General features: G+C 50.5%; 2 protein-coding genes across 2 annotated transcripts in view; both read right to left on the minus strand.

The window, feature by feature from the left end:
- LOC125133219 (carcinoembryonic antigen-related cell adhesion molecule 5-like) overlaps nt 1-4,789 on the minus strand; it is a 34,864-nt gene extending 30,075 nt beyond the window's left edge. Inside the window, 2 exon segments of the mRNA XM_047791345.1 lie at nt 4,269-4,300; nt 4,741-4,789. Of these exon segments, the coding sequence (XP_047647301.1) occupies nt 4,269-4,300; nt 4,741-4,789 (81 nt within the window).
- On the minus strand, nt 777-23,657 carry LOC125133220 (carcinoembryonic antigen-related cell adhesion molecule 5-like). The gene is made up of 10 exons (XM_047791347.1): nt 23,423-23,657; nt 22,422-22,526; nt 18,326-18,688; nt 15,869-16,258; nt 14,467-14,721; nt 12,055-12,333; nt 7,931-8,184; nt 5,051-5,196; nt 4,269-4,300; nt 777-1,507 (listed from the first exon to the last, which is right to left on the minus strand). The coding sequence occupies exons 1-8, from the start codon at nt 23,655-23,657 to the stop codon at nt 5,188-5,190; spliced, it is 1,890 nt and encodes a 629-aa protein (XP_047647303.1). The 3' UTR covers nt 777-1,507; nt 4,269-4,300; nt 5,051-5,187.
- Nucleotides 23,658-24,195: the final 538 nt, after the last annotated feature.

The following is a 24,195-nucleotide window of genomic DNA, read 5'->3' on the forward strand; positions in this document are numbered from 1 at the left end:
CTCTCACTCTCCATTCTCAGCCACTGGTTGACCAGAGGAGGTGCCAAGAATCTAGAGAGTGAGGCCCCAAGATGGACAAAGCCTGAGTCGCCAACATGACGCATGGAGCAGAGTGCCCCAACCACCCGAACTGGACTGCCATTGTGTTCAGCCACTACGATTTGGGGACCTGTTACAACAGATGATTCTATTTTTATTTTATCTTTTCAAAACAAAAAAAAATTATTTAAAGTTTCAAACGAGAAAATTTTAAATGAAAAACACACAGAAAATTGTAAAAATAGTAAAGAGAGGTCCCATGTATCCTTCACTCAGCTCTCCCTAACTGCAGATGTTATCAAAAACAAGAAATTGACATCAGTACAATGCTATAAATGACACGAGAGACCTAATTCATATTTTGCCAGCTTGAATGTGTGTGTGTGTACTATGAAATTTTATTACCTGTGTAGATTCACGTATTCACCACAATCAGAATACAGAACTGGGAGTTCCCGTTGTGGCGCAGTGGTTAACAAATCCGACTAGGAACCATAGGTTGTGGGTTCGGTCCCTGACCTTGCTCAGTGGGTTAACGATCCGGCGTTGCCGTGAGCTGTGGTGTAGGTCACAGATGCAGCTCGGATCCCGCATTGCTGTGGCTCTGGTGTAGGCCGGCAGCTGTAGCTCCAATTAGACCCCTAGCCTGGGAACCTCCATATGCCGCGGGAGCAGCCCAAGAAATGGCAAAAAGACAAAAAAAAAAAAAAAGAATACAGAACTGTTCAATCACCACAATGAAGACCCCTCAACAGGAGATCTTTTGTGGAGCAGTGGGATCCACCACTGTCACTGCAGCAGCTCGGGTCACTGCTGTGGCTTCGGTTCAATCCCTGGCCTGGGAACTTCTGCATGGCACAGGTGCAGCCCAAAAGAAAAGAAAAGAAGACGCCTCAACAGCAGCTAGTTTTACTTACTCTAATGAATATAAACTACTTTTTCCATTCACTGTCATGCTTTTAGGATCCATCTGTGATGCTGTGTGAACAAACAGTATTTCCAATTGCTGTCAACGCTCTCCAGTGTGAATCCACCATCCTGCTGTCAACTCCCCCAGGCATGGACGTCCACAATGCACCGCTTTGTTTATATTCCTTTGCACGGTCAGGACATTCCTTATCCAGGAGGACAACGCCTGGGTTCCAGGGACTATGCTTGATTTGCCCAAGTCCTGCCAGGTTGTCCTACAGAATCACTGTCCCCAGCCATAGTCCCACCAGCAGTGCCAGAGGCTCCTATGACCCCATGTCCCCAGGAACACCTGTCATCACCCAGCTTTCTCGGATTTACAAGCTACCATATGTACCATGACATCCTGCTGTTTCACTGTTCACGTCCCAGTTGGAGCATCTCTGCACATGCAGCTTGTGTGTGGGGTCTTTTCTTTGACAGGATAAGACATCAAGTGGTGAATTTCAAGGTGGTATCCAGCCTTCTGGATCATGACTCCATGTTGAATTGTCTGGATCTGCAACGTACAAAAGCAAGATCAAGAGTTCCCATTCTGGCTCAGTGGGTTAAGAACCCAACTAATCTCCATGAGGACACAGGGTCGCTCACTGGCCTCCCTCAGTGGGTTAAGGATCCGGCATTGCCCTGAGCTGTGGTATAGGTCGCAGATGAGGCTCGGACCTGGCGTTGCTGTGGCTCTGGCACAGGCTGGCATCTGTAACTCTGATTCAACCCCTAGCCTGAGAACCTCCACATGGCACAGGTGTGGCCCTAAAAAGAGATAGAGAAAGAGGGAAAAAAAAGAAGAGAAAAAAAAAGAGAGAGAGAGAGAGAGAAACAAAAAGAAGATCAGTGTCTGTCCCCAGAAAGTGAGGGCTAAAGCTCACCCATCTCCCGCCCTGGCTGTCAGTGACTGAACCCGGGGAGCCCAAGGACGGGAGGAGGGAACAGCCACAGAGAAGGCTGGGAGAACTCTGCCCCATAGATGTGGTAGACACATCTACCCAATCCAGTGCCTTTGCCTTCAGAGTCTGTGCACTGGTCCTCAGAAATTACAGTCCCAGGGAATTCTAGTCACTCACTTAGTCAGTCAACAAATATTCGCTGGGCACCTACTGTGTGCCACACATGCTCCAGGCACTGTGGACACAAAGAGCAGACAAAAACAACGACCTGGGAGTTCCTGACGTGGCTCAGCAGCAACGAACCCGACTAGTATCCTTGAGGACACGGGTTTGATCCTTGGCCTCGCTTAGTGGGTTAAGGATCCAGCACTGCCATGAGCTGTGGCATAAGTCACAGATGCGGCTGGGATCTGGCACTGCTGTGGCTGTGGCATAGGCCAGCAGCTGCAGCTCTGATTTGACCCCTAGCCTGGGACCTTCCATATGCCCCATGTGTGGCCCTAAAAAGACCAAAAAAAAAAAAAAATTACTGATCACATTTTAGATTCCACATAGAAGTGATATCACATGGTATGTATCTTTCTCTCTCTTTTTTTTTTCCTTGTCTTTTTTTGCTATTTCTTGGGCCGCTCCCGCGGCATATGGAGGTTCCCAAGCTAGGGGTGTAATCGGAGCTGTAGCCACTGGCCTACGCCAGAGCCACAGCAACTCGGGATCCAAGCCGAGTCTGCGACCTACACCACAGCTCACGGCAACACCGGATCGTTAACCCACTGAGCAAGGGCAGGTACCGAACCCGCAACCTCATGGTTCTTAGTCGCATTCGTTAAGCACTGCGCTGCGACGGAAACTCCTCTCTTTCTGACTTACTTCACTTAGTATGAGAATCTCTAGTTGCATCCATGTGGCTGCAAACGGCATGATTTCATTCTTTTTTATGGCTGAGTAGAATGGATAAGCAGCGAGGTCCTACCGTACAGCACAGGGAACTCTATCCAATCCCTTGGGATAGAACACGATAGAAGATTGTATGACAAAAAGACTGGGTCACCATGCTGTACAGCAGAAACTGACACAGCACTGTAAATCAACTGCACGCTAATTAAAAAAAAAAAAGCTTTAAAAAATTACCGATCATACATCACCATAACAAGTACATTAAAGAGTAAACAGATTGAAAATTGTGAGAATTATGAAAATGTGATGATGCTGAGATAGGAAGTGAGCAAATTCCGCGGGGAAAACAGCACGGATGGAATTGCTTGGTGCAGCGTTGCGACAAATCTTTGATTAGTGAAAAAAAAAAAAAAAAGACAATTATCTGCAAAGCACAGTAACGAAGTGCAACAAAACGAGGTTTGCCTATCTCTAAAGAAAGTACATAATTCATTTAACAATGTACTATGTGTGACAGCTGCTGTACAGTTGAAAGAGAACAGAATATGCCATCCTGATATATGCCACTTTGGCAATTAATTACTTTGAATTAAAGTTATTTAATAAGCAGCCGTGGAAAAAGGACACTCTGACCTTCCTTTGCACCCTGGCGATCAGGAAACAGACCTCCCATGTGGAAGTTCCCCTCCCTGTACCAGGAGGGTACAAGACATTCGTATCACCAGAATTTGGGAATTCAGGGCCAAGAAGGCTGTATAATTAAACCTTGTTATTTCTTTACTAAGGGAGCCTAACCCCCTTGGCCTTGTCAAGTCTTTGCTAATGTATGGTTTTCTTGTCTAAAAGGAATAAATGCTGCCTGCTTCTGGGTACTTTGAATCTCATTTTTTTATGGGGATCGCCCTAGAAAATTCAATTTGTTTCTCTCTCGTTACTCTGTTTTATGTCAATTTAATTATTAGGTGAGTCAGAGAACTTAGGAAGAAAGGCAAAGTTTTGCACTGCAGCTGCTCAATCAAAGAAAATCATTGCAACAAGACTGGCATGTACTTGGGGGAAAGGGGTTCAGACAATGATTAATGACAAAAAATGGTAAGACTGTCATATTTCATTTTCTTTTTTTAGGGCTGCACCTGCGGCTTGGAAGTTCCCAGGCTAGGAGTCACATCAGAGCTGCAGCTGCCAGCCGACACCACAGCCACAGCAACCCAGGATCTCCAACCCACTGAGCAAGGCCAGGGAGCAAACCCACATCCTCAGGGATGCTAGTCGGATTCATTTCCACCGCATCACAACGGGAACTCCCAAGATTGTCATGTTTCTAAATGAGAAGTGGAGCATGTGATTTATCTACAGGGACATTTTAATCATTTCCAAGCTCCTCCCTCTCCTCCCTCCCCCACCCTCACCCCTCCAGCCCGTGGTTCCCACGTACCCAAACCCAGTGACCCTGTCAGCGGTAATCCCCTGACTTACCTTCTCAGGTGAGGAGACACAGCTGCCCTGAACTGGAGGGGAAGACGAAGGAGAGAGGATTTCAATTCTGCCCCAGGGTTGGGGGTGGGGCACCGTACGAGGAGCGAGGGTTGTCCGCTGCCTCCCCCAGGGCAAGGCAATAACATCCCAAATCTCTAATCTAGGGTTAGGGGCCTCCACAATACAAGCCCTGCCAGTTCCAGCGCGCGCACGCACACACGCACACACGCACGCACACAGGGAATTCTATTCTCTTGCTCCTCACTCAACACCTTAGCATCTCCCTGCCCCAGGCCTACGACAAGGGAAGGGAGCTGAGCATCTGCCTGAAGACGGAACTGGCTGACTCCCCGTGGGAGAAGTCAGGTCCTCGGCTCGGAGTTCCAGGTCTCTGCAAACAGCCCCACGTCTCCTTTTTCACCCTTAGCTTCCACACGCCTAGAAAGGAACTCTAATCTTGCTCCTGGCTCACTTCCCTTGCACCCTCTCTTCAGCAGCCATCCCACCAGGCCCAGGGGCATAGAGAGGGGGTCCCACGTGCAGGGAGCACTCTCTGATCCCCCATGCCCAGGGGGTCAAAGTCTGATACCTTTGGCTTGGCATTCAAGGCCTCTACGATCTAGTCTCTGCCAACTTGTCTGCCCTTCATTTCGATCAGAGCAACAAGAAAACTTGGGGATCTGGTTAATCCCTCTCTATCTTCATCCGAGCCAGGGATCCCTCCACCTCCCTTCAGAGACAGAAGCCCAGCCCTCCTTTAGGGAAAAGGAGACCACGGCTACCTGGTCCCTCATGAAGCCCAGGAAATAGTCCACAGTGGCCGTCAGAACGACACCAACCACCACTCCAAGCACAATGCCGGCGATGCCCCCTCCAGGGATGGGTGGTCTGTAGAACGCTGCGCCCAGGTCATTCTCAGCTATGGCATCTACGGAGACAGAGGAGAGACAGAGTGGGAGAGGCTGTGGGAGGCTAAATAATGGTACCCAGAGATCTCCAGTTCCCAATCCCTGGAACCTGCGACTGCTCCCTTATATGGTCAAAAGAGACCTCGCAGAGGCAATGAAGTTAAAGGTCTTGAGATGGGGAGGGTAGCCTGGATTATCCACTGGGTCCTAAATGCAATTACAAGCATCCTTACAACCGGGAGGTAGAGGGAGACTTGATACAGAAGAAGGTCATGTGACAGAAAGCAGATGGCACTGTCCAAGAAAGATGCCCCGATGCTGGCTTTAGAGACAGAGGAAGGGGCCATGAACCAAGGAAGGCGAGAAACGCAGTTCTAGAAGCTGGAAAAGACAAGGAAACAGCTTCTCCCCTTGAGCTTTCCAGGGGAGCCCAACCCTGCCTACACCTTGTCGTTGGCACCATGAGGCTGATATTGGACCTCTGATCTCCGGACGTGTAGGAGGACAAATTTACGTGGTTGTCAGCCACCAAAAGTGGAATTGTCACAGCAGCCGCAGGAAACCAACAGAGCCAAGACCTCCGTGAACCAGCACCCACCGTGGATTTCATCTGTGCTCTCAGCCGAGCATCTTTCATCTACGGCCCTCCTCGTCATAGGATCAGGGTGAGGGAGCTCATGGATTCCAGCGTCCGTTTCTCAGATGGAGAGGTCGGGGCTCAGGGGGGGAGAATACTGGCCTCTGCCAAGAGTCCTGCCCCTGCCCACTCTTCGTGCTGCTACATAGTATTTTACTAACGTCATTCACTGTCTCCCTCCACAATATTTTCCTCACTTCCACTACTGCCTTAATGTGTCTTTATATTGACTCAATGTTGTTGGGTTTTTTTTTGGTCTTTTTAGGGCTGCACCTGTGGCATCTGGAGGTTCCCAGGTTAGGGGTCCAATTGGAGCTGTAGTCACCAGCCTACGCCACAGCCCCAGCCATGCAGGATCCGAGTCGTGTCTGCAACCTACAGCACAGCTCACGGCAACACTGGATCCTCAACCCACTGATCGAGGCCAGGGATCAAACCCGCATCCTCATGGATACTAGTTGGGTTCCTTAACCTCTGAGCCATGACAGGAATTCCACTGACTCACAATTCTATTGAAATAAATGTAAGTAGGAACAAATTAACTTCTAAAAGAAGTTCAGTATAAACAGAGGGATGTCACTCAGTTCAAGGGAGATACAGCGACAGGGTCTGGCTGTCTTCCTGTTGGGCCAAGAAAGGAGCAAGCGCTAAGGAGAGATTTAAAGATAAATTAGCTCTTGGAGTTCCCGCTGTGGCACAGTGGGTTAAGAATCCAACTGCAGCAACTTGGGTCGTTGTGGAGGTGTGGGTTGGATCCCTGGCCCCCTCGCAGTGGGTTAAGGATCCAGCATTGCTGCAGCTATGACGTAGGGCGAGGAACTCCTGGCCCAGGAACTTCCATATGCCGCAGGAGCAGCCATTAAAAAAAATAAAAAGATAAATTAGCTCTAAATCAAATTTTTCTCTCAATATCATCAAAAAGACCGAACTAAATCAAGCGGGACTTCTGCTCTGTGTCACGATATCTCATGTCATTTCCAGGTACCGTCTGAAGACATTTCAACCATCACTTAAACTTGTCCTGAATTCTGGGAAAACCATGCTCATACTATGTTCCTGCCTCCCTATGGCCTAACCCAATTCTAGGCACACAGTAGGTGCTTCATAAATGCTGTATTTTCTCAGTTGGAAGATGCTGCCCATTATCCGCTGCACCACTGATTTTATGGTGGCTGTGGATGCGCTTGTAACAAAGTGGAGGGAAGTTTGAGTCTTATACTCAAGATGCATGCACTTTGTTGAACAAATGAATGGACACAGATGAAACAGCTTCCTTTCAAGGTCTCCATCCTGGCTTTCCATCAGGGCAGGAACCATGCCCACCACCATCTCCCTTCACGCCCTCTGCCAGGCTGAGACCAGAAGATGCCTGACACTGTTTGGGCCCCTAATGGGTCTTTAAGCCCCAAGGAGGGAACACCCCATTCTACGGAAGCATTTTCCTCATGAGACCCCAATGTCTTATGAAGAGGGCTCTTCTGTCTCTCAGAGAACCCAAGTAAACCAAACCCAGGCCTTCAAACTCTCCTAACTCCATCTCATCACAGGGCCTCTGCACTCACTGTCCCCTCTTCCTCCAAGTCTCTGACCCTCCTTGCCCATAGCCAGTTGGCTATCTGGGTGGATAGAGAGATGGCGTGGGTGACTGTTTCTGTGGCTGGCTGGCTGAGTATGTGGGTAGATGGAGGGAGGGAAGGAAGGAAGGGTGGATGGATGGATACACAGATAACCAGAGGGTATGTGGATAGGTCAGCAGGAGAATGGGCGGGTTGGTTGATGGGTTGGTTAAGTGTGGGAGGAACAGGGGAGTGGTTGGCTGGACGGATGGCTAACAAGAGGAGGCCCCTCAACCTTTTTTTTTTCCTTTTATCCTGATAACCTTATTTACTTACTTATTGTCTTTTTAGGGCTGCACCCGCGGCATATGGAGGTTCCCAGGCTAGGGGTCGAATGAGAGCCACAGCCACAGCCACAAGGAATCTGAGCCGCATCTGTGACCTACACCACAGCTCACAGCAACACTGGATCCTTGACCCACTGAACGAGGCCAGGGATCGAACCTGCAACCTAGTCGGATTCGTTTCTGCTGCACCATGACGAGAACTCCGGCCCCTCACCTTTGATGTGGACCACCAGCTGGGCCATGCTCTGGAGGCCTGGTCTGCGTTGGCAGCATGGCAGCTGTACAGCCCCGAGCTGTTCAGCGAGACATCCAGGATGGAGAGGAGCTGCCCTGCTGGCCCTGGACTCCCATCCACCCTCCACATGTACGCAGCAGGCGGGTTGGAGCTGGCGAAGCAGGAGAGGGTGAGGTTGGAGCCAGCCACGAAGGTGGAATCCATGGGGTTTATCACCGGGACATTGGGTCCATCTGGGGAAGACAGAGGCGATATTCTCAAGGCGAGAAGAATGCTCCATCCTTCCCTCCTTCCAGCCCAGGCCCACGGAGTCCCGATTCTGCCCAACTTCCATCACATTTCTGCCACAAAGGGGACCCTGATCCACTCACCGCCCCCCAATCATGTCTGAGCCCCTTCCTTGTGGTTCTGGCCCTTTGGGCCTTATCCCGTAAACCTCTTCCTGTCCAAAGGGTTCATTTCCATCAGTGGAGCAAAGGTAGGGGCTCAGAGCCAGGCTGCGGGGGTTCAAACTCCAGCTCTGGCCCTACTGGCTGTGTGGCCTTGGGCCGATGCCCTGACTTGTCCTTGACTCAGTTTCTTTCTCTGGAAAATGGTTGTCACACGAATGCCCACCTCCCAGGGTTGTTGAAAGTCTTGAGGATTTAGAACAGCACCTGGCACAGGGCAAGTGCTACCATTTATCAATCTTCACAGTTAGACTTCTTGTTTTTGGCCGCACCCATGGCATGTGGAAGTTACCAGGCCAGGGATCGAACCTGCACCAGAGCAGTGACCTGAGCTGCAGTAGTGACAATGCCAGATCCTTAATCCACTGAGCCACCAGGGAACTCCTTTAAATTCTGCAAGGGGCGGATGGGTCTGCCCGCTCACCACTGGGTCTGCAGAGCAACTGTCTCCAGGCACCTAGGAGGACCTCAGTACCTCTGTACCGAATCCAGTGATGCTGAGGTATCCCCAGCACAGCAACCCATCTTCTCCCTCATCCCCCTGGAGAAAGGGATGAATAATGATGATAATAACTGGGAGCTTTCTTTGTGACTCAGTGGTTAATGAACCCAACTAGGATCCATGAGGTTGCGGGTTCGATCCCTGGCCTTGCTCAGTGGGTTAAGGAGCCGGTGTTGCTGTGAGCTGCGGTGTAGGTCACAGGTGCAGCTCGGATCTGGTATTGCTGTGGCTGTGATATAGGCCAGCAGCGGTAGCTCTTGATTCGACCCCTAGCCTGGGAACCTCCATATGCCGTGCTGCCCTAAAAAGCAAAAAGTTAAAAAAAAATTTTTTTTAATGATGATGATAGTAATTTCTCCCTTTTCTTAAGCACTAACTATGTGCCAGGCACTGCGCTGAGGGCTTTACCTGAAATACAATATTTTTTCCTCAAAACAATTAGTACCTACTTCTGAAGTACTAACATCCCCACTTTACAGATGAGCAAAACTGAGATTCAGGAAAAGAAGGTAAGTCACGTTTCCAAGATTGAGCAGCTCTGGAGTGGAGGAACCAGAATTTGTACGAGGGGAGCCTGACTCCAGAGATCAAGGTCTCAGTCCCTACCTCAAAGTCAAATTCATTTTCTCCCCGCCCTGGCTTCCCTTGACACTTCCCCACGCACACACTTCGCCTCAGCCGGAAGACACCGTTTGCTGTTCCCTGACACTGGGCTGGGCCTGGCTTTTGTGCCCTCGCATAGATGGTCCCCTCTACTCATGTCCTTGCTTTCCTCCCCGCGACCGTCCCCGCTCCTATCAACACTTCTGTTTGCTGCTGAGCTGTCACCTCCTCCAGAAAGCCCTCCCGGGGTGTGCCCAGGTAGAATCGGGGGATGCTTTTCTGTGCTTTTGTGTTTCCATAATTAAGCCACCTTCTTGGAAGCCAGGGACAGGGCCCAGATCGGCCCTGGACACCCAGCCCTTAAAGCAGGGCTGGGCACGCAGGAGGCCTCAGGAAAGGCAGCCCTGGGGAGGTGGGGGGAGCCCGACAGGCCCCTAGGTTGCCCTTCGCATGCCTGGTGAGGAGGGACAAGGAAGCGGATGAATGGGGATGCAGGGTGGGTAGGGGAAGGGGGGGGGAGGTGACTTGACAAGGACACGGGAAGGATGTGATGGCATCTGGGGCCCTTGACTCTCAGCTGCCTCTTGAGCACATATGGTGCTGGGGTTGACCAGAGAAGCCGAATGGCCTCTTTTCACGCAGGGTTCTTTGAAGCCCCCTGCAATGAAATAGAGTTTTAACTAAAGAACAACCCCCCTTGGCTAAGAAGGCAGCTGCATGCCTTTCCAGCTATGCTCCTCACTATACCACCCTTCTTGTAATAATGTAACAACTGTGTGCCCTCTGTCCAAGCCAGCAGCCCTGCTAATCACGTACCCAACATGCTTGTCAGTTCCGCTTCTGTAACCTTGCTGGCTCAGTTCCTTAGGGAGGAACTCTGTCTGCTTGGGGATGGGGGGAGGTCCGGGATGCTTACATGGGAAAATCAAGACCTTGTAGTGTATAAAAGTTACTGAGAACAAAGACCTGGTGCTCAGACTGTGGAGGTGACTCCTCTGAGCCCGCACCGGTGCTGAATAAACCTTGCTTTTCCATATCTCCGAGTGCTCTTTGTCTCCTTCCACTGCCACGGTTTTTGCAGTTTCCGCAACAGCACTACCATGGTGTCCAGAAGGACCCACAACCCACTACAGTGTCCGGAATGTGGTGTGCGCAGCCACACAGAATGAGAGCAGTGAGTCTGGCTTGCTCCAGCCAGTGGGGCCTCAGGAGGTGACGCAGGTTTTGGAGTCTGACTGGCCAGAATCCAATGCTAGCAACCTCATGTATTAGCTCTGAGCCCATTTCCTCATTTGTGAAAATCAGGGAAAAGAGTGGCCACCTGACTGGATTGTGTGGAGTCACTGGGATATGCACGTGCTTGGCCCGTAGTCAGTGCTAGATATGAGCGATTAATTAATTAATTAATTAACTTTATTAACGTTAATATTTAATCCCTTTTAAGAGGAGTGAAGAAGCTTGAAACCCAAAGCAAAATACCCACCCATCTCCAAGCCAGTAGCAAGGTCGTGGCATCAGGGTGAGTGCTGTGCCAGGAATCCCTAAGCTGAGACCAACCCCCGGGGATTTGCCTGCCCCATCCCATAACCCACCCTTATCTAAAAAAAGAGACTGAACCCCACACCTGCCCTAGGGTGGACCCAACTGAGGGGCCACATGCAGATTTTTCCTGACCAGTAACCATACTCTACAGCCCAGTAGGGAACTACCCTGCCTCCATTCTCAATCTGCCCATTCTGTTCCGTTCCACTGGAGTCCATCTTCCTTCTCGCCCCTCACAGGCTGGGGGCAGACACATGACTCCTGACTGTCCAATGAGAGCACAGTATCTCCCTCTACAGTGATTGGTTCAGGGGTGGGAACGTGACCCAAAATGGGCCAATGAGAGTCAGCCTTGGAACTTCCGAGGGAACCTACAGGATTAAGGTGGTTTTTTTTCTCCTGGTGTTGCCCGGCCATTGGGTTGTGGGTGTGGACCTGCTGGGGCTGTGGTTTAAGACCTCAGAATGAAAGCTCCACAGAAGAAAGAGAAGCCCAGAATCTGGTGGCTTGCAAATGGCACTCCCGTGACCTTCTTGTACATTCTCCATTTTCTTTTAGCTTTGTGCCATTTCTGTTCCTCTTAACCCAAACAATTCCTAGGTACCTTGGGCCACCCCTCCCTTTACCTCCATCTCTAGTTTCTCTAGTCCTAAGAAGGGGATATTCGATGTGATGGCCTCTGAGTCTTCAGGAAGCAAGGAGACAGCGTAGGAAGACAGCTAAGAGCGGGCCTCTAGAGCCAGATGCTGGGTTCAAATCTGACTCTACCATATATGAACTCTGGGAAACTGCACCTCTCTAAGCCTCGACTTCCTCATCTGTTAAATGGGGACAATCATAGTACCTACCTCACAGGTTGTGGGCAAGGATTAAAGGAGTTCCTATATGAACAGTGCCTGGCACGTGGTATGTTCTCAACCAATAGTGACTACCATCACATCACTCGGACTTGCCTCATCCCCTCCCTGAGGTGCCCCCAAGGCAAGCAAAAGGCAGAAGAGACTCACAGTTCACGTTCACAGGGAGGGGGTTGCTCAGGCTGGAAGTGGCAGAATTGCTGGCCTCACACTGGTAGAGCCCAGTGTCATTCCGTGTAATATTCCGGAGGGTGAGGAACCTGTGGTCTGGGGACAGCTCCCCTCGGCCCCCATTGGAAAGGACATCACTGTCTTTGAACCACCTGATGGCAGCAACGCTCTTTGGAGGGACACACATCAGGGTGACAGAGTCCATGTCCTCCACGGGGGCAATGTTGTCAGCCAGGATGCTGGGCTGAGGCATGTACTCTGTCAGGGACACAGAGCAAAGAGGGAATAGCAGTGAGATAGTGGGGTTCCTCTTTGCAGCCAATTCAAGAACTTCTGCAGTCCTTAACCTCCACCACTTAGACCTCTGTGCATCTGCCCCTTTCCTGAAACCCTCTCCTCCCCAAGCCTAGAAGCTCACACACCCTCCTATGCCCTCTAGTCAGTATAATCTAGTCTAGATCTACACTGACCAGTACAACAGCAGCTGCCAGCTGCAGGTGGCTACGGAGGACCTGAAATGTGGCTGATCCAAATTAAGACATACTATGAGCATAAAATACACAGTGGGTTTCCAAAATGGAAAAAAGTATGTAAGCTTGCTCAATACATTTTATATTGATTACATGTTGAAATGATATTTTGAATATATTAGGTTAACGACGTTATTAAAATTAATTTTACCTGTTACGTTATGCTCTTTCATTGCAGCTACTAGAAAATTTTAAATCCTGTGTGTGTCTCACATTCTATTTCTACTAAACAGCTCTACTCTGGTGGCTATGTACGCAGGATCTGGCATTGGATTGAGCTCACTAGCTGATGAATTACAAGACCAAACTATACCTCAGTGTCCTTCCAGTCAAATAATAATTGCTCTGCCACCTCATAAAGACAAACAGAGATAATATACACACAAATATTGTAATACAGTTACAGCTTCCAAACTGTCCTTCTAATCTCCTGCCTTCATCCAATCTGCTGCCCACATGGTGGAAATATGATCTTTTCCTAAGATGTAGATTGGGTTGTGTCTCTCTCCTGGTTAAGTGCCATCCTTGGCTCCTGGCTCCTCAGGACAGGGCTCTGAATTATCTGTTCCTTGCTAACTGTTCCAGCCCCAAGCCCTGATACTTACTTACTATCCCCCTAACCGGCATTCTTTCTGTTCCTTCAATACCTCCAAAGTCCTTCTTGCCACAGGTCCTTTGCACACACCAGTCTTGCTCCCATTTACTCTTCAATAACTCATCTCCTGCTCATCCTTCAGGTCTCAATGTAAATGCCACCGCTTCTGAGAAGCCTCATGCGGTAGACTAAATTATTCGGTGCGATTCTTCCCCCCACTCCTCCATACCCCCTTCCCAATGTTCACCCTCTTGGCCATGTAACTTTGCAGTCCTTCCCACAAAACACAGAATGTGTCCCCTGCCGTGACTGTGGGTGTTAGCAGACATGATGCAAGCGGGGGTTGAAATGTGCTTGTGTCTTTGGGTGTGCCCCCTTGCACCTCTGCCACAGTCATAAGAAGAGCTCCATCTTGGGAAGCTGCCATTGCTTTAACCTAAGCCTCAGAATAAACACAGGTGGACCAGACCCGAGTCCAACCCACAGTGAGGAGCCAAGCCCAGTCAGGCCGGGGCTGGATTAGCAGACCCACCAACCAACTTGCAGATGTGTGAGTGAACCCAGCTGAGAATAGTGCAGCAGTCCCAAGTGACCTGCAGACATAGGATAATTATTTGTTATCATAGGTAGTCTGCCTGGATTCTCATGACTGTTTGTTAGGCAGCAATGGCTAACTGATACACCTCCCAAGGACTCTATGTAAGTCAGAATCCTCATTATAACCTCTCACTGTATCTACTCTTCCTTCAGAGTACTTGTCGCATTGTCCAATAATATATTTATTTGTGTGACCATCTTTCAACCACCTGTCTCTCCTTTTAGACCTCAAGCTGCAAGAGGGCAGGAACCACTTCTCTCTTTATCTGTCTATCGCTGATCCCTAGAACTGTGCTTGGAACACATCAGGTGCTTAACAAATATGGGAATGAATAAATGAGTAAGATCCCATTGATCAGGAGATGATTCTAATTATCTCTGAGCTGCAGTTAAAACCTTAAAGGGACAGAAACTCAAGGTCCAGAGATTCCCTGAGATTCGGGGCATTTTCTGAAGACCATGATGATGAAACTCAGGGACGCAAGGACTTAGGAGAAAGCCAGTGGTCCCAACCGATACCTTCTCCTGTGATCGTGAGAACTCCCGTACGCCCTCCCACCAAACTTCTTCCTTCTCTGTGCGATGGCAGGGATTGGACTGGGAGGTCTCCCAGGGCTCCTCGAGCTCCATCGAGTCAACCAGAGTCCCCTCCAGACTCCCCCCACTCACCAGGGATGACAATCAGTGTGTTGACGGCACTGTGGCTGCCCGAGGCAGGGTTGGTGGCCTCACAGGTGTAGACTCCAGCTGTGCCCAGGCGGATGGCGGACAAGAAGAGCTGCTGGCCAGAGGGCCCTGGGCTCCCATTGATTGTCCATGAGTACTGGGCTGGAGGGTTGCATGTGGTGGAGCAGGAAAGGGTGAGGTTGAAGCCGACTATGAAGCTGAGCTCAGTGGTGGTTACTGTGGGCATGTCCGGACCATCTATAGCAGCCAAAATAAATTCCCTGAGTGAGTCACAACTGGACACTTGGATCCTGCCTTTTCCCCTCACCCTGGTCCCTTTCCTGGGCTCCCATTTGCTGTGTGACCCTGGGCAACTCACCTGCCCTCTCTGGGTCAGGATCCTGCAGATAGTAACTGGTCTATATATTCCTCAAAGGAAAAGGCTATCTATGACTTTGTCATCATATTTTTTTTTCTTTTTAAAAAATTTTTGTCATCATATTCAATGCTCAGTAATTATATGCTGAATAGACAAATGAACCATTAACCAGGGCTTATTATGTTATGAGGCACTGGATGAGCTCTGCAGGAGCTGAGGAGCTATTTCAAGCACTGTCTCTACCCATCCGAGAGGAAGGCACGCATCTCAGTGACAGACAGCAGATTTATCCACCTTTTCAATAAATGTTTTTTGATCTCTTGCTTTGGGCCAGGCGCTGTCCTAGTCTGGGGACACACCAGAGACCAGAGGCTGAGACAGGCCTGGTCCTGCCCTCACGGGGCTCCCAGTCCATTCAGGGAGACACACCTGTTCCTGAAAGCAATGACTTGGCATGGGCTGACCTGGAATAGAAACGTCCAGAGCAGAGGGTCGGGGGAGGGGAGAGTTCAGGGGGGATGCCTGACCCAGCCTGGGACATCAGGGAGGACTTCCTGGAGTAAAGGACAGCTGAGCTGAAACCTGGAGGAGGAGGAGGAGGTATTCGGGCAAAGGATGAGAGCAGTAAGGGGAGAAGCATGCCAGAAAGAGGAAGTCACATGAGCAAGGCTGGGGGATCAGCCAGATCATGGTGCGCTCGGAAGCTGCTAGTGAGAGACGGCGGGTAGTGAGAAGCAAGGCTTCGAGGGTCCGGAGAGAACTGTGGCCTGGAGTTCAGGCTAAGAGGCCTGGGCTTCCTACTGGGGTAGGGGGTGGGCACTAGGGAGCCATGGAAGGGATTTGAGAACAGGGAGAGACAGGATCTAATTTATGCTTTAGAAAGACATGGGCACCAGACGCTGACCCTGCCTTTATAACCTTTCCTTGTATCCCTGGGTCCCGCACCCCACAGCCCAACCTGCCAGGCAAGGTGGATTTAGGAGAGGTGACCTTGGAGGAGGCAAGGGGTGTGGGATGGGCGCTCACAGATGACGTCGAGGAGCAGGGGCTCGCTGAGGCTGGTGATGGCCGGGTTCTTGACCTCACACTGATAAGGTCCTGAATCGTTCCGGGTCACCTGGTGGATGGTCAGTCTCTGCTGGTCCAGGGACAGCTCCAGCCACCCACTGTCCACCACGGGCTCCTTGCCAAGGTACCACTGGAAGGTGGCGTCATTGCTTGGGGACTGGCAGCTCAAGGTCACGGAGTCCTGCAGCTCCAGGGGAGCTGAGGTGGAGGCTGTGATGGTGGGTGGAGCCAGCTTCTCTGTGACAGGGGGTGGGGGTAGGGTGGAGAGAGGAAGAGACTTGAACTGAAGCAAAGGTACTGCCCACCTCGGGGAACTTGGCCACACTGGCCTCCCCGCTCTGAGCCTCAGTCACCTCCAAAAATGAGCACCAGCCTCATGGGACTGTTGTGAAGATGACATGAACTAACATACGTGACACTCTTGGCCCAGGATCCTGCAGATAGTAACTGCCTAGCAATGTACCCTTCGTTCCTGTCCATGGACTGAAGATGGGGCATGGGGGAGGGGATATCGTGTAATGACCCCAGTAGAATGAATAAGTTGTTTTCCCAGACACATAGGTGTGGCCTTTTTTCCAAATATAGGTGGAGGCTGTGATGCTAAAAATACACACACACACACACATATATACACACACAATACAAAATTGGTCAATGCATAATGTTGATTATTCCTTTGGGTCACTCATTTAACAAACACCTGCTGGCATCTGCTCTGGGCCGCATTGTGTGCTAGGTAGGGAAGGGGTCACAGGAGTGATCGAGACAGTCCCAGCCCTGCCCTCCTGGGGCTCCCCAGTTCTGAAGGGCAGAGTAAGCGCTCAAAATGTGAAGTATTTTTAAAAAAATTATCCATGGGCACGATGTCATTATAAGCCTATGGGAGCAAAAAGCAAGAAACAAACTGAAGGTAATCTGCTGGATCAGGGAACCTCCTTTAACTGATCCCTCCATCCACCCATCCATTTCTTACTTCATTTAACTAGTATGGGATCAAGCCAACCCAGTCTGTGCTCTCACGGGGCTTGCAGTACAGTGAGGGAGACAGACTCATCCCCAGATGGTGATGGCCCCAAGGGACAAGAGCTGGGACACCTGACCCCAGTCTGAGGACAGAGAGAACTTCGTGTATGGTATCAATGTTGTACTTAATGCCACTGAACTGTACCCTTAAAGTGGTTAAGATAGTGAATTTTTTGTTCCTTGTATTTTTATCACAATTTTAAATAAACAAGAAGTGCATAAAAGAGTCTGTATCTCCTTATGGGGGAAAAGAAGGCAGTCTCACCTAAGAGGAAAGCATGACACTGATGGATTTTCTGACCTAAGCTCTTTGGATTCGGTCCTTTTAAGTTCAAGTGTGGGTTTTTCTGACCTCATCTACACAAACATTGCATCTCTAGGTCCAGAGACGCAGCTTATTCCCATCCCTGGGCAATTTCCTTGCCGTTGCTGTTTCCTTATATAAAAATCAAGGCTGGGACAAAGGAGAGCCCTGAATTTCAGCCTACATTTTTTCCTAACCAAGGAGAGGTTTCTATTTTCCATCCCCACCCTCGCAGAGATGGCTAGATGTCCTCTGATGTCCATTGTCTTGTCTTCCATACTACTAGTGGCCCAAATTTTTAAACTGACACATGGCCACCAGTGTGAGGACTACATTTCCCAGCCTCCCTTGCAGCTATGTGTGACCATGTGACTAAATTCTGGCCAATGGGATGTGAGTAGAAGTGATGGGCATCATCTCCAACTCATTTTTTTTTTAAACATATATATCTCTTTCCTTTTCCCGTATTATCTTCCATCGTGTTCTGTCATGAGAGTGGCTATAGTTCCCTGTGCTGTACAGCAGGACCTCATTGCTTATCCATTCTAAATGTAATAGTTTGCATCTACTAATTCTGAGTTCCCAGTCCATCCCATTCCCTCCCCCTCCCCCTGGGAAACCAGAGTCTGATCTCCACGTCTGCGTGACTCATGTTTTTAAAGGAAGGGAGGAGATGTGCCCTTCCCTTCCTTCTTTCCCTTTCCCAGGTTGGAATGGGGGCATCACTATCACCACATCTGCCATCTTGGTTCACACAGACAAGGGCTATACCCCAGAGTGACGGAGAATTTAGAAGAAACTGGGTCTCTGGCACTATGGTGTGGTTACAGCCACTCTAAAATTATTCCATCTGGACTAGGGAGAAAGCGAGGGAGAGGTGGAGGGGGGAGCGGGGAGGAGGGAGAGAGGGGAGGAGAAGAGAAACGTGTGTGTTAAAACACCATTAGTTTGAACCTTTGTCACAACAGCCAAATCTTCCAGCAAATACACATACTGTCATTAGGGCACCAGGGAGCTGTGGAAGTTCTGAGTGGGGTGGGACGGTGTCAGATTAGAGGTGGTTGCTGGGGAGGGGTGTCTGTACTCACCGTACACAGGCAGGTAGACACTCCACGTCGGGTGGCTCATGTCCATCAAAATCTTCCGTAGGGTGTAGGGGCCCATGTCTGCGAGGCTGAGCCCGGCGATGTGCAGAGAACCATCTGGCTTCACCGTCTCCCGGCCCGTGTGAGCAGGGCTGAGGGTCAGGCCCCCCGAGATCACGTGGAAAGTTAAGATCTGCTGGGCCATCTCCGTGCCTGCTCCCCGAAACCAGTTGAAGGACAGGAGCCCGTCCTCGGCCAAGCCCTGAACAGCCAGGGTGATGTTGCCCCCTTCCAGTGCTTGAGTTGGAACAAGTGTGATGGTTAGTTGGGCAGCTGCTGGCACGGCCCAGGAGCCCAGGAGAGAGGCTGGGGGTGGGTGGGGGAGAAAAGATGTCAGAAATGCCAGGGAAGCGTGAGACGGCAGGATCCTGGGAACAGCCCCGGCTGAGCCTGTGCTGCCAGCTGTGTGACTGTGACACCACAGAGATGGGCTGGACAGGACCCCCTGCCCCATCCGTGGGGAGCCCATCAGCAGATGGCCTCCAGTGCCACCTCCCCCAAGGTCACATCCCTCCCAGGGTGGCCTATATTTTGGGGATGGAGCAAGGCCTGGCCATTTCCCACTGACACAGGACAACACTGAGGGGCAATTCTCTCTCCCCAGCTCCGGGCAAATCAGCTAAGGGTTTGTCAGGCCTGAATTCCCGTTCAGTTTCTCTATCTGCCCAGTTCTGCTCCCCTCGCCTTCCTTCCACAGGCATTGGGTTTTTGTTTTTTTTTTTTTTTCCGCTCTTTTTCATGGTCGCACCTGCAGCATATGGAGGTTCCCAGGCTAGGAGTCGAATCAGAGCTGCAGCTGCCAGCCTCCACCACAGCCACAGCAACATGGGATCCAAGCTGCATCTGTGACCTACACCACAGCTCACGGCACTGCCAGATCCTTAACCCACTGAGCGAGGCCAGGGATTGAACCCACGTCCTCATGGATACTAGTCGGGTTTGTTACCGCTGAGCCATGACAGGAACTCCCCACAGACATGGATTTCTAATAAACAACTTGCCTTCCGTATCAGTTCACTAGGGCTGCCATGACGAAAGAGTACATGCTGTGGCTTAAAACAACAGAAATGTGTTGTCTCACAGTTCTGGAGGCAGAAGTACAAAATCATGGTGTGGGCAGAGGAGTTCCCACTGTGGCTCTGCGGGTTAAGAACCGGACTAGTATCCATGAGGATGTGGGTTTGAACGCTGGCCTCGCTCAGTGGGTTAAGGATCTGGCAGTGCCATGAGCTGTGGTGTAAGTCACAGACATGGCTTGGATCTCACATTGCTGTGGCTGTGCTGTAATCCAGCAGCTGCAGCTCTGATGCAAGCCCTAGCCTGGGAACCTCCATATGCTGCGAGTGTGGCCCTGAAAAAAACAAAAACAAAAACATAAAAAAACAAAAAAACCCACACATGGTGTGGGCAGAGCTGTGCTCTCTTGGAAACCTGAAGGGGAAACCTTCCTTGCCTCTTGCAGTTTCTGGTGCACTGCTGGCCATCTTTGGCATCCTTGCCTCATAGAAGCACCGCTCCAGTCTTCTGTTCACTGGCTGTCTTCTCCCTGTGTGTCTTTGAGTCTACATTACATGGCCTTCTTCTTATGAGTTCACAAGCATGTTGCCTTTTCTTTTGTTTTTTTTTTTGGACCACACCTGCGGCATATGGAGGTTCCCAGGCTGGAGGTCCAATCGGAGCTGTAGCTGCCGGCCTATGCCACAGCCACAGCAATGTTAGTTCCCAGCCATGTCTGCAACCTACAGCACAGCTCACAGGAATGCCGGATCCTTAACCCACCAAGTGAAGCCAGGGATCGAACTTGTGTCCTCATGGATACTAGTCAAGATTCGTTAACCGCTGAGCCGCAAAGGGAACTCCCCACCCACCAAGCATGTTGGATTGAGGGGCCCACATCACTCCAGTAAAACCTCATCTTAATTAATTACATCTGCAACAGCCTGACATCCAAATAAGGTCACCTTCTGAGGCCCTAGGGGCTAGAATGTCAACAAGTCTTTGGGGCAGGGTGAGGGGGGGAGGACATGGTTCAACTCATAACACCCCCCCCAACTCCCTCCCTCTCCGAGTCTGCTTCTGAAAAACCCAATCTGCCGCAGTGACTTTGGACAGGCAGTTTCACCTCCCTAAGGTTTCTGCTCTTAAAACAGAAGCATCACTGCGACCTGAGGATTCATGAAGACAGACGTGTAGAATGCCCAGGATCGAGTCAGAAACCCAGCCGTTAAAGAAATGGGAGCTTTTCGACCGTTACTCCATCAATAGTCATTCCACAAACATTTGCTGAGCACCTACCATGTGCCAGGACCAGGGCTAACAATGGGATAAGAAAATAAACTGTAAAAATCAAAACCCTTACCCTCATGGAGCCTATGGATGGTCCAATGGAAACAATGGACATTAACCACCCATCCACGCAAATAAATGTATGTACACACGGCAGTGTTACTGAAAAGGGGCCGGGGAAAGCGGCACCACGAAGGAGTAAAGACAGAGACCTGAAGGCAGAGTCATCCAGATGAAAAAACCAAAAATGTGCGATGGGGAAAAGGACTACCAGGCATAGGGAACAGGACGTGCAAAGACCCAGAGGTGGGAAGGAGGAGCTCAGAGAAGCCCCCACGCCCAGGGAATAGGGAAGAAGGCGCCTGTGTTTAGCAGCTTTCCAACGATAAGAATGATGGTGTGGGGGTTTGAATGATGCCCCCCTCAAAGATATGCCTACTTGGAAACTACGGATGTGATTGTATTTGGAAAAGCATCTTTGCCGATGTAATTACGCTAAAGATCTCAGGCCGAGATCATCCTGGATGACTCAGGTGGGCCCTAAATCCAATGACAAGTGTCCTTATAAGAGACAGAAGAGGCAGACACCTTGATTTCAACCTCTGCCCTCTGGAATTGCAAGAGACTAAAATTCTGTTGTTTTAAACCACCAAGTTTATAGCCATGTGTTATGACAGCCCTAGGAAACTCAGAGTAACAGCAAATTGTCAGAGGAACCAGATAGTGTTCAGGAGGGGAGGCAGTGAGCTCCCTGTTACTGGAGGGAAAAAGGATGGGACCTTCCCAGGAGGTCTTGTTTTCCAACTGGGATTTCTCCCCCCATCAGAAGCATCTCAAAACTAAAAGCCACTTGGCCTTATGTACTTGAACCCCAAACCATGAACTGGTCTCCCTCCCACCCACCTTCCACCCTTCCCACCTGTATCCATCCTACACCTCAGGCCCCTCACCCTCAAACACCGTTGTCCTCAGAACTTCAATGGAAATATTCTCTCCTTAGAAACTTTTAATGGCATAAAACCACCAAAACTTCTTAAGGCAGTAATACCCAGTGTGAGCAAAGATATTCAGAAATGGGCACGCTCATACATACCTCGTGCCAGGCCACATTGACACAGTAATGTTGAAGAGTCATGCTATGCCATGTATCAAGAATGAAAATATGACTCAACTATTCTACTTTCAGGAATTCAGCCTAAGAAAATAATCTGGGAGTTCCCGTCGTGGCGCAGTGGTTAACGAATCCGACTAGGAACCATGAGATTGCGGGTTCGATCCCTGCCCTTGCTCAGTGGGTTAACAATCTGGCGTTGCCGTGAGCTGTGGTGTAGGTTGCAGACGCGGCTCGGATCCTGCATTGCTGTGGCTCTGGCGTAGGCTGGTGGCTACAGCTCTGATTAGACCCCTAGCCTGGGAACCTTCATATGCCGTGGAAGCGGCCCAAGAAATAGCAAAAAGACAAAAAATAAAAATAAAAAAGAAAAAAAAAGAAAATAATCTGGGACATGCAAAATAGATTTATAAGACTCTTCACGGCATATCCCTTGTCCTTCTCCCCAGCCCCATCTCTTCGTCTTTCGCTGATCACTCACTTGAGGTTTATATACCAGCCAGGTTACACACTCGTCATAGGAGTGTGTGTGCTTTTTCTTTCTTCTTTCTACGGCGCTTCTTTCTTTTTTCTTTTCTTTGGTTTCTCGAGGGCAGTGGGAATTGGGTTGGAGAGGTGCTGTTCTTCCCCTGCCTGGCTAACTCTGGCTCATCTTTGCAGGGTGAATTTGGATCACCTCCACCAGCTTCCTGACCTCCTGGGAGCAGGCTGGGTACCTCCTCAGGGCCCCCAGGTGCCCTCCTTCACCTTTACATGATTAACAGGGAAGATGCTAGAGCCAGTTTCTGATTCTAGCACCCACTTCACAGGGCTGCAAGACTCTGGGCAAGGTGCCCGCATCTCCAGCAGTTTTCTTGTAAATGTTTATCAAGGGTGTACTCTGTACCATGGACGGTTCGGCCTGCTTTACCAACAGAAACCCACTGACTCTCACAGCAGCTCTTGGAGGCAGGGGTTACTACTATCCATTTTCTGGATGAGGGGACCGAGGCCCTGGAAGCTTCAACGACTTGCTGAAGCTCAGGAAGTGTATGTTACAGAGCTGGATCTGAATCCACGATGTCAACATCCTATGCTATGTTGCTTCCCAGCCTCAGTCTCCTCATCTGGAAAATGGGGCCGACGGTAAGAGCGCCCCCTCACAGAGGGACGGTGGGGACCGAATGAGCTGATGATGAAAGCACCTGGCGCAGTGCCTGGCCCATCTCCAGTGCTCAGCGAGGACCCAAGAGTATTTTCACATAATGGACTATATCCCTGTATTTATCTTTTGAACATTCTTATTAATCATGGTCTAAAGCTCCCTGCTGATTTTTCAGGCACTCAAAATAGGGTTCATTTGGTTTTTGCAGCAGCCCTAAGCGGGAGTCCCATCATTGCCCATTTCCCAAATAAGGAAACTGAGAGGATCAGAGAGGTTGGGTGACTCACCTCAGGTCACAGAGCTAACCGGGGGAAAGCAAGAAATTAACCTGGCTGGTCCCACTCAAAGCCACCCTGCCTCGCAGCCCCCCTCTCAGACCTGATCACTTAACAGAGAGGAACTGCATGCCTGGATCTAACCCAGGGAATGCATGTCAGGCGCATGGGTTCTGGTCCTCGAAGGCTGGCCCTCCCCCACCCCACCCTCAGTCACTCCTCACCTACGAGCAGGGCCCCCACCCAGGGGACGCGGCCCGGCCATGGGGGACATCCAGATGTTGAGCCATGGGTCCTCCAAGTCCCCAGAAGCACTTCCTCCTGAAAGGACCTTGCTCTGCAGAGGACGCCCCGCAAAACCCCCAGGGCCGCCCGAGACAGCCAGGTGGTGCGTCCAGCCCAGAACCTCAGCCCTGAGGGGAGATGGACTTGCATGGCCCTGATGAGGGCTGTGCCCATGTGGCACTGGCAGCCAGCCCAGGAGAGGCGGGCATGGCCCTCCTCAGTTTACGACGGTGCGATGTCCCGTTATCTCCTCATCTTTGACCAGGTCCCGGGTCAGGGACGCATGCCCTTTGCTCGCCCTGGATGCTCTTGTTGTAGGAGAACACCAGCAGGGGCTGCTGGAAGCTCTCCGTCCTGCTGCCGAAATAGGGAAACTGGACTTCCCGTTGTGGCTCAGTGGGTTAAGAACCGGACTAGTATCCATGAGGACACGGGTTCAATCCCTGGCCTCGCTCAGCGGGTTCAGGATCCAGCATTGCCACAAGCTGTGGGGTAGGTCGCAGATGCAGCTTGGATCTGGCGTGGCTATGGCTGTGGTGGAGGCAGGCAACTGCAGCTCTGATTGGACCCCTAGCCTGGAAACTTCCAGATGCTATAGGGACGGCCCTTAAAAAACAACAACAACAACAACAAACCTTTCTCAGGAGCCTTCTGTGGTTCAGCTTTCAAATCCCTCCTGAATCCGACTGCTTCTCACCAGCGCCACCAGAGC

Source organism: Phacochoerus africanus, chromosome 8, assembly GCF_016906955.1.
Source record: "Phacochoerus africanus isolate WHEZ1 chromosome 8, ROS_Pafr_v1, whole genome shotgun sequence".
In the NCBI taxonomy this organism is placed as follows: domain Eukaryota; kingdom Metazoa; phylum Chordata; class Mammalia; order Artiodactyla; family Suidae; genus Phacochoerus; species Phacochoerus africanus.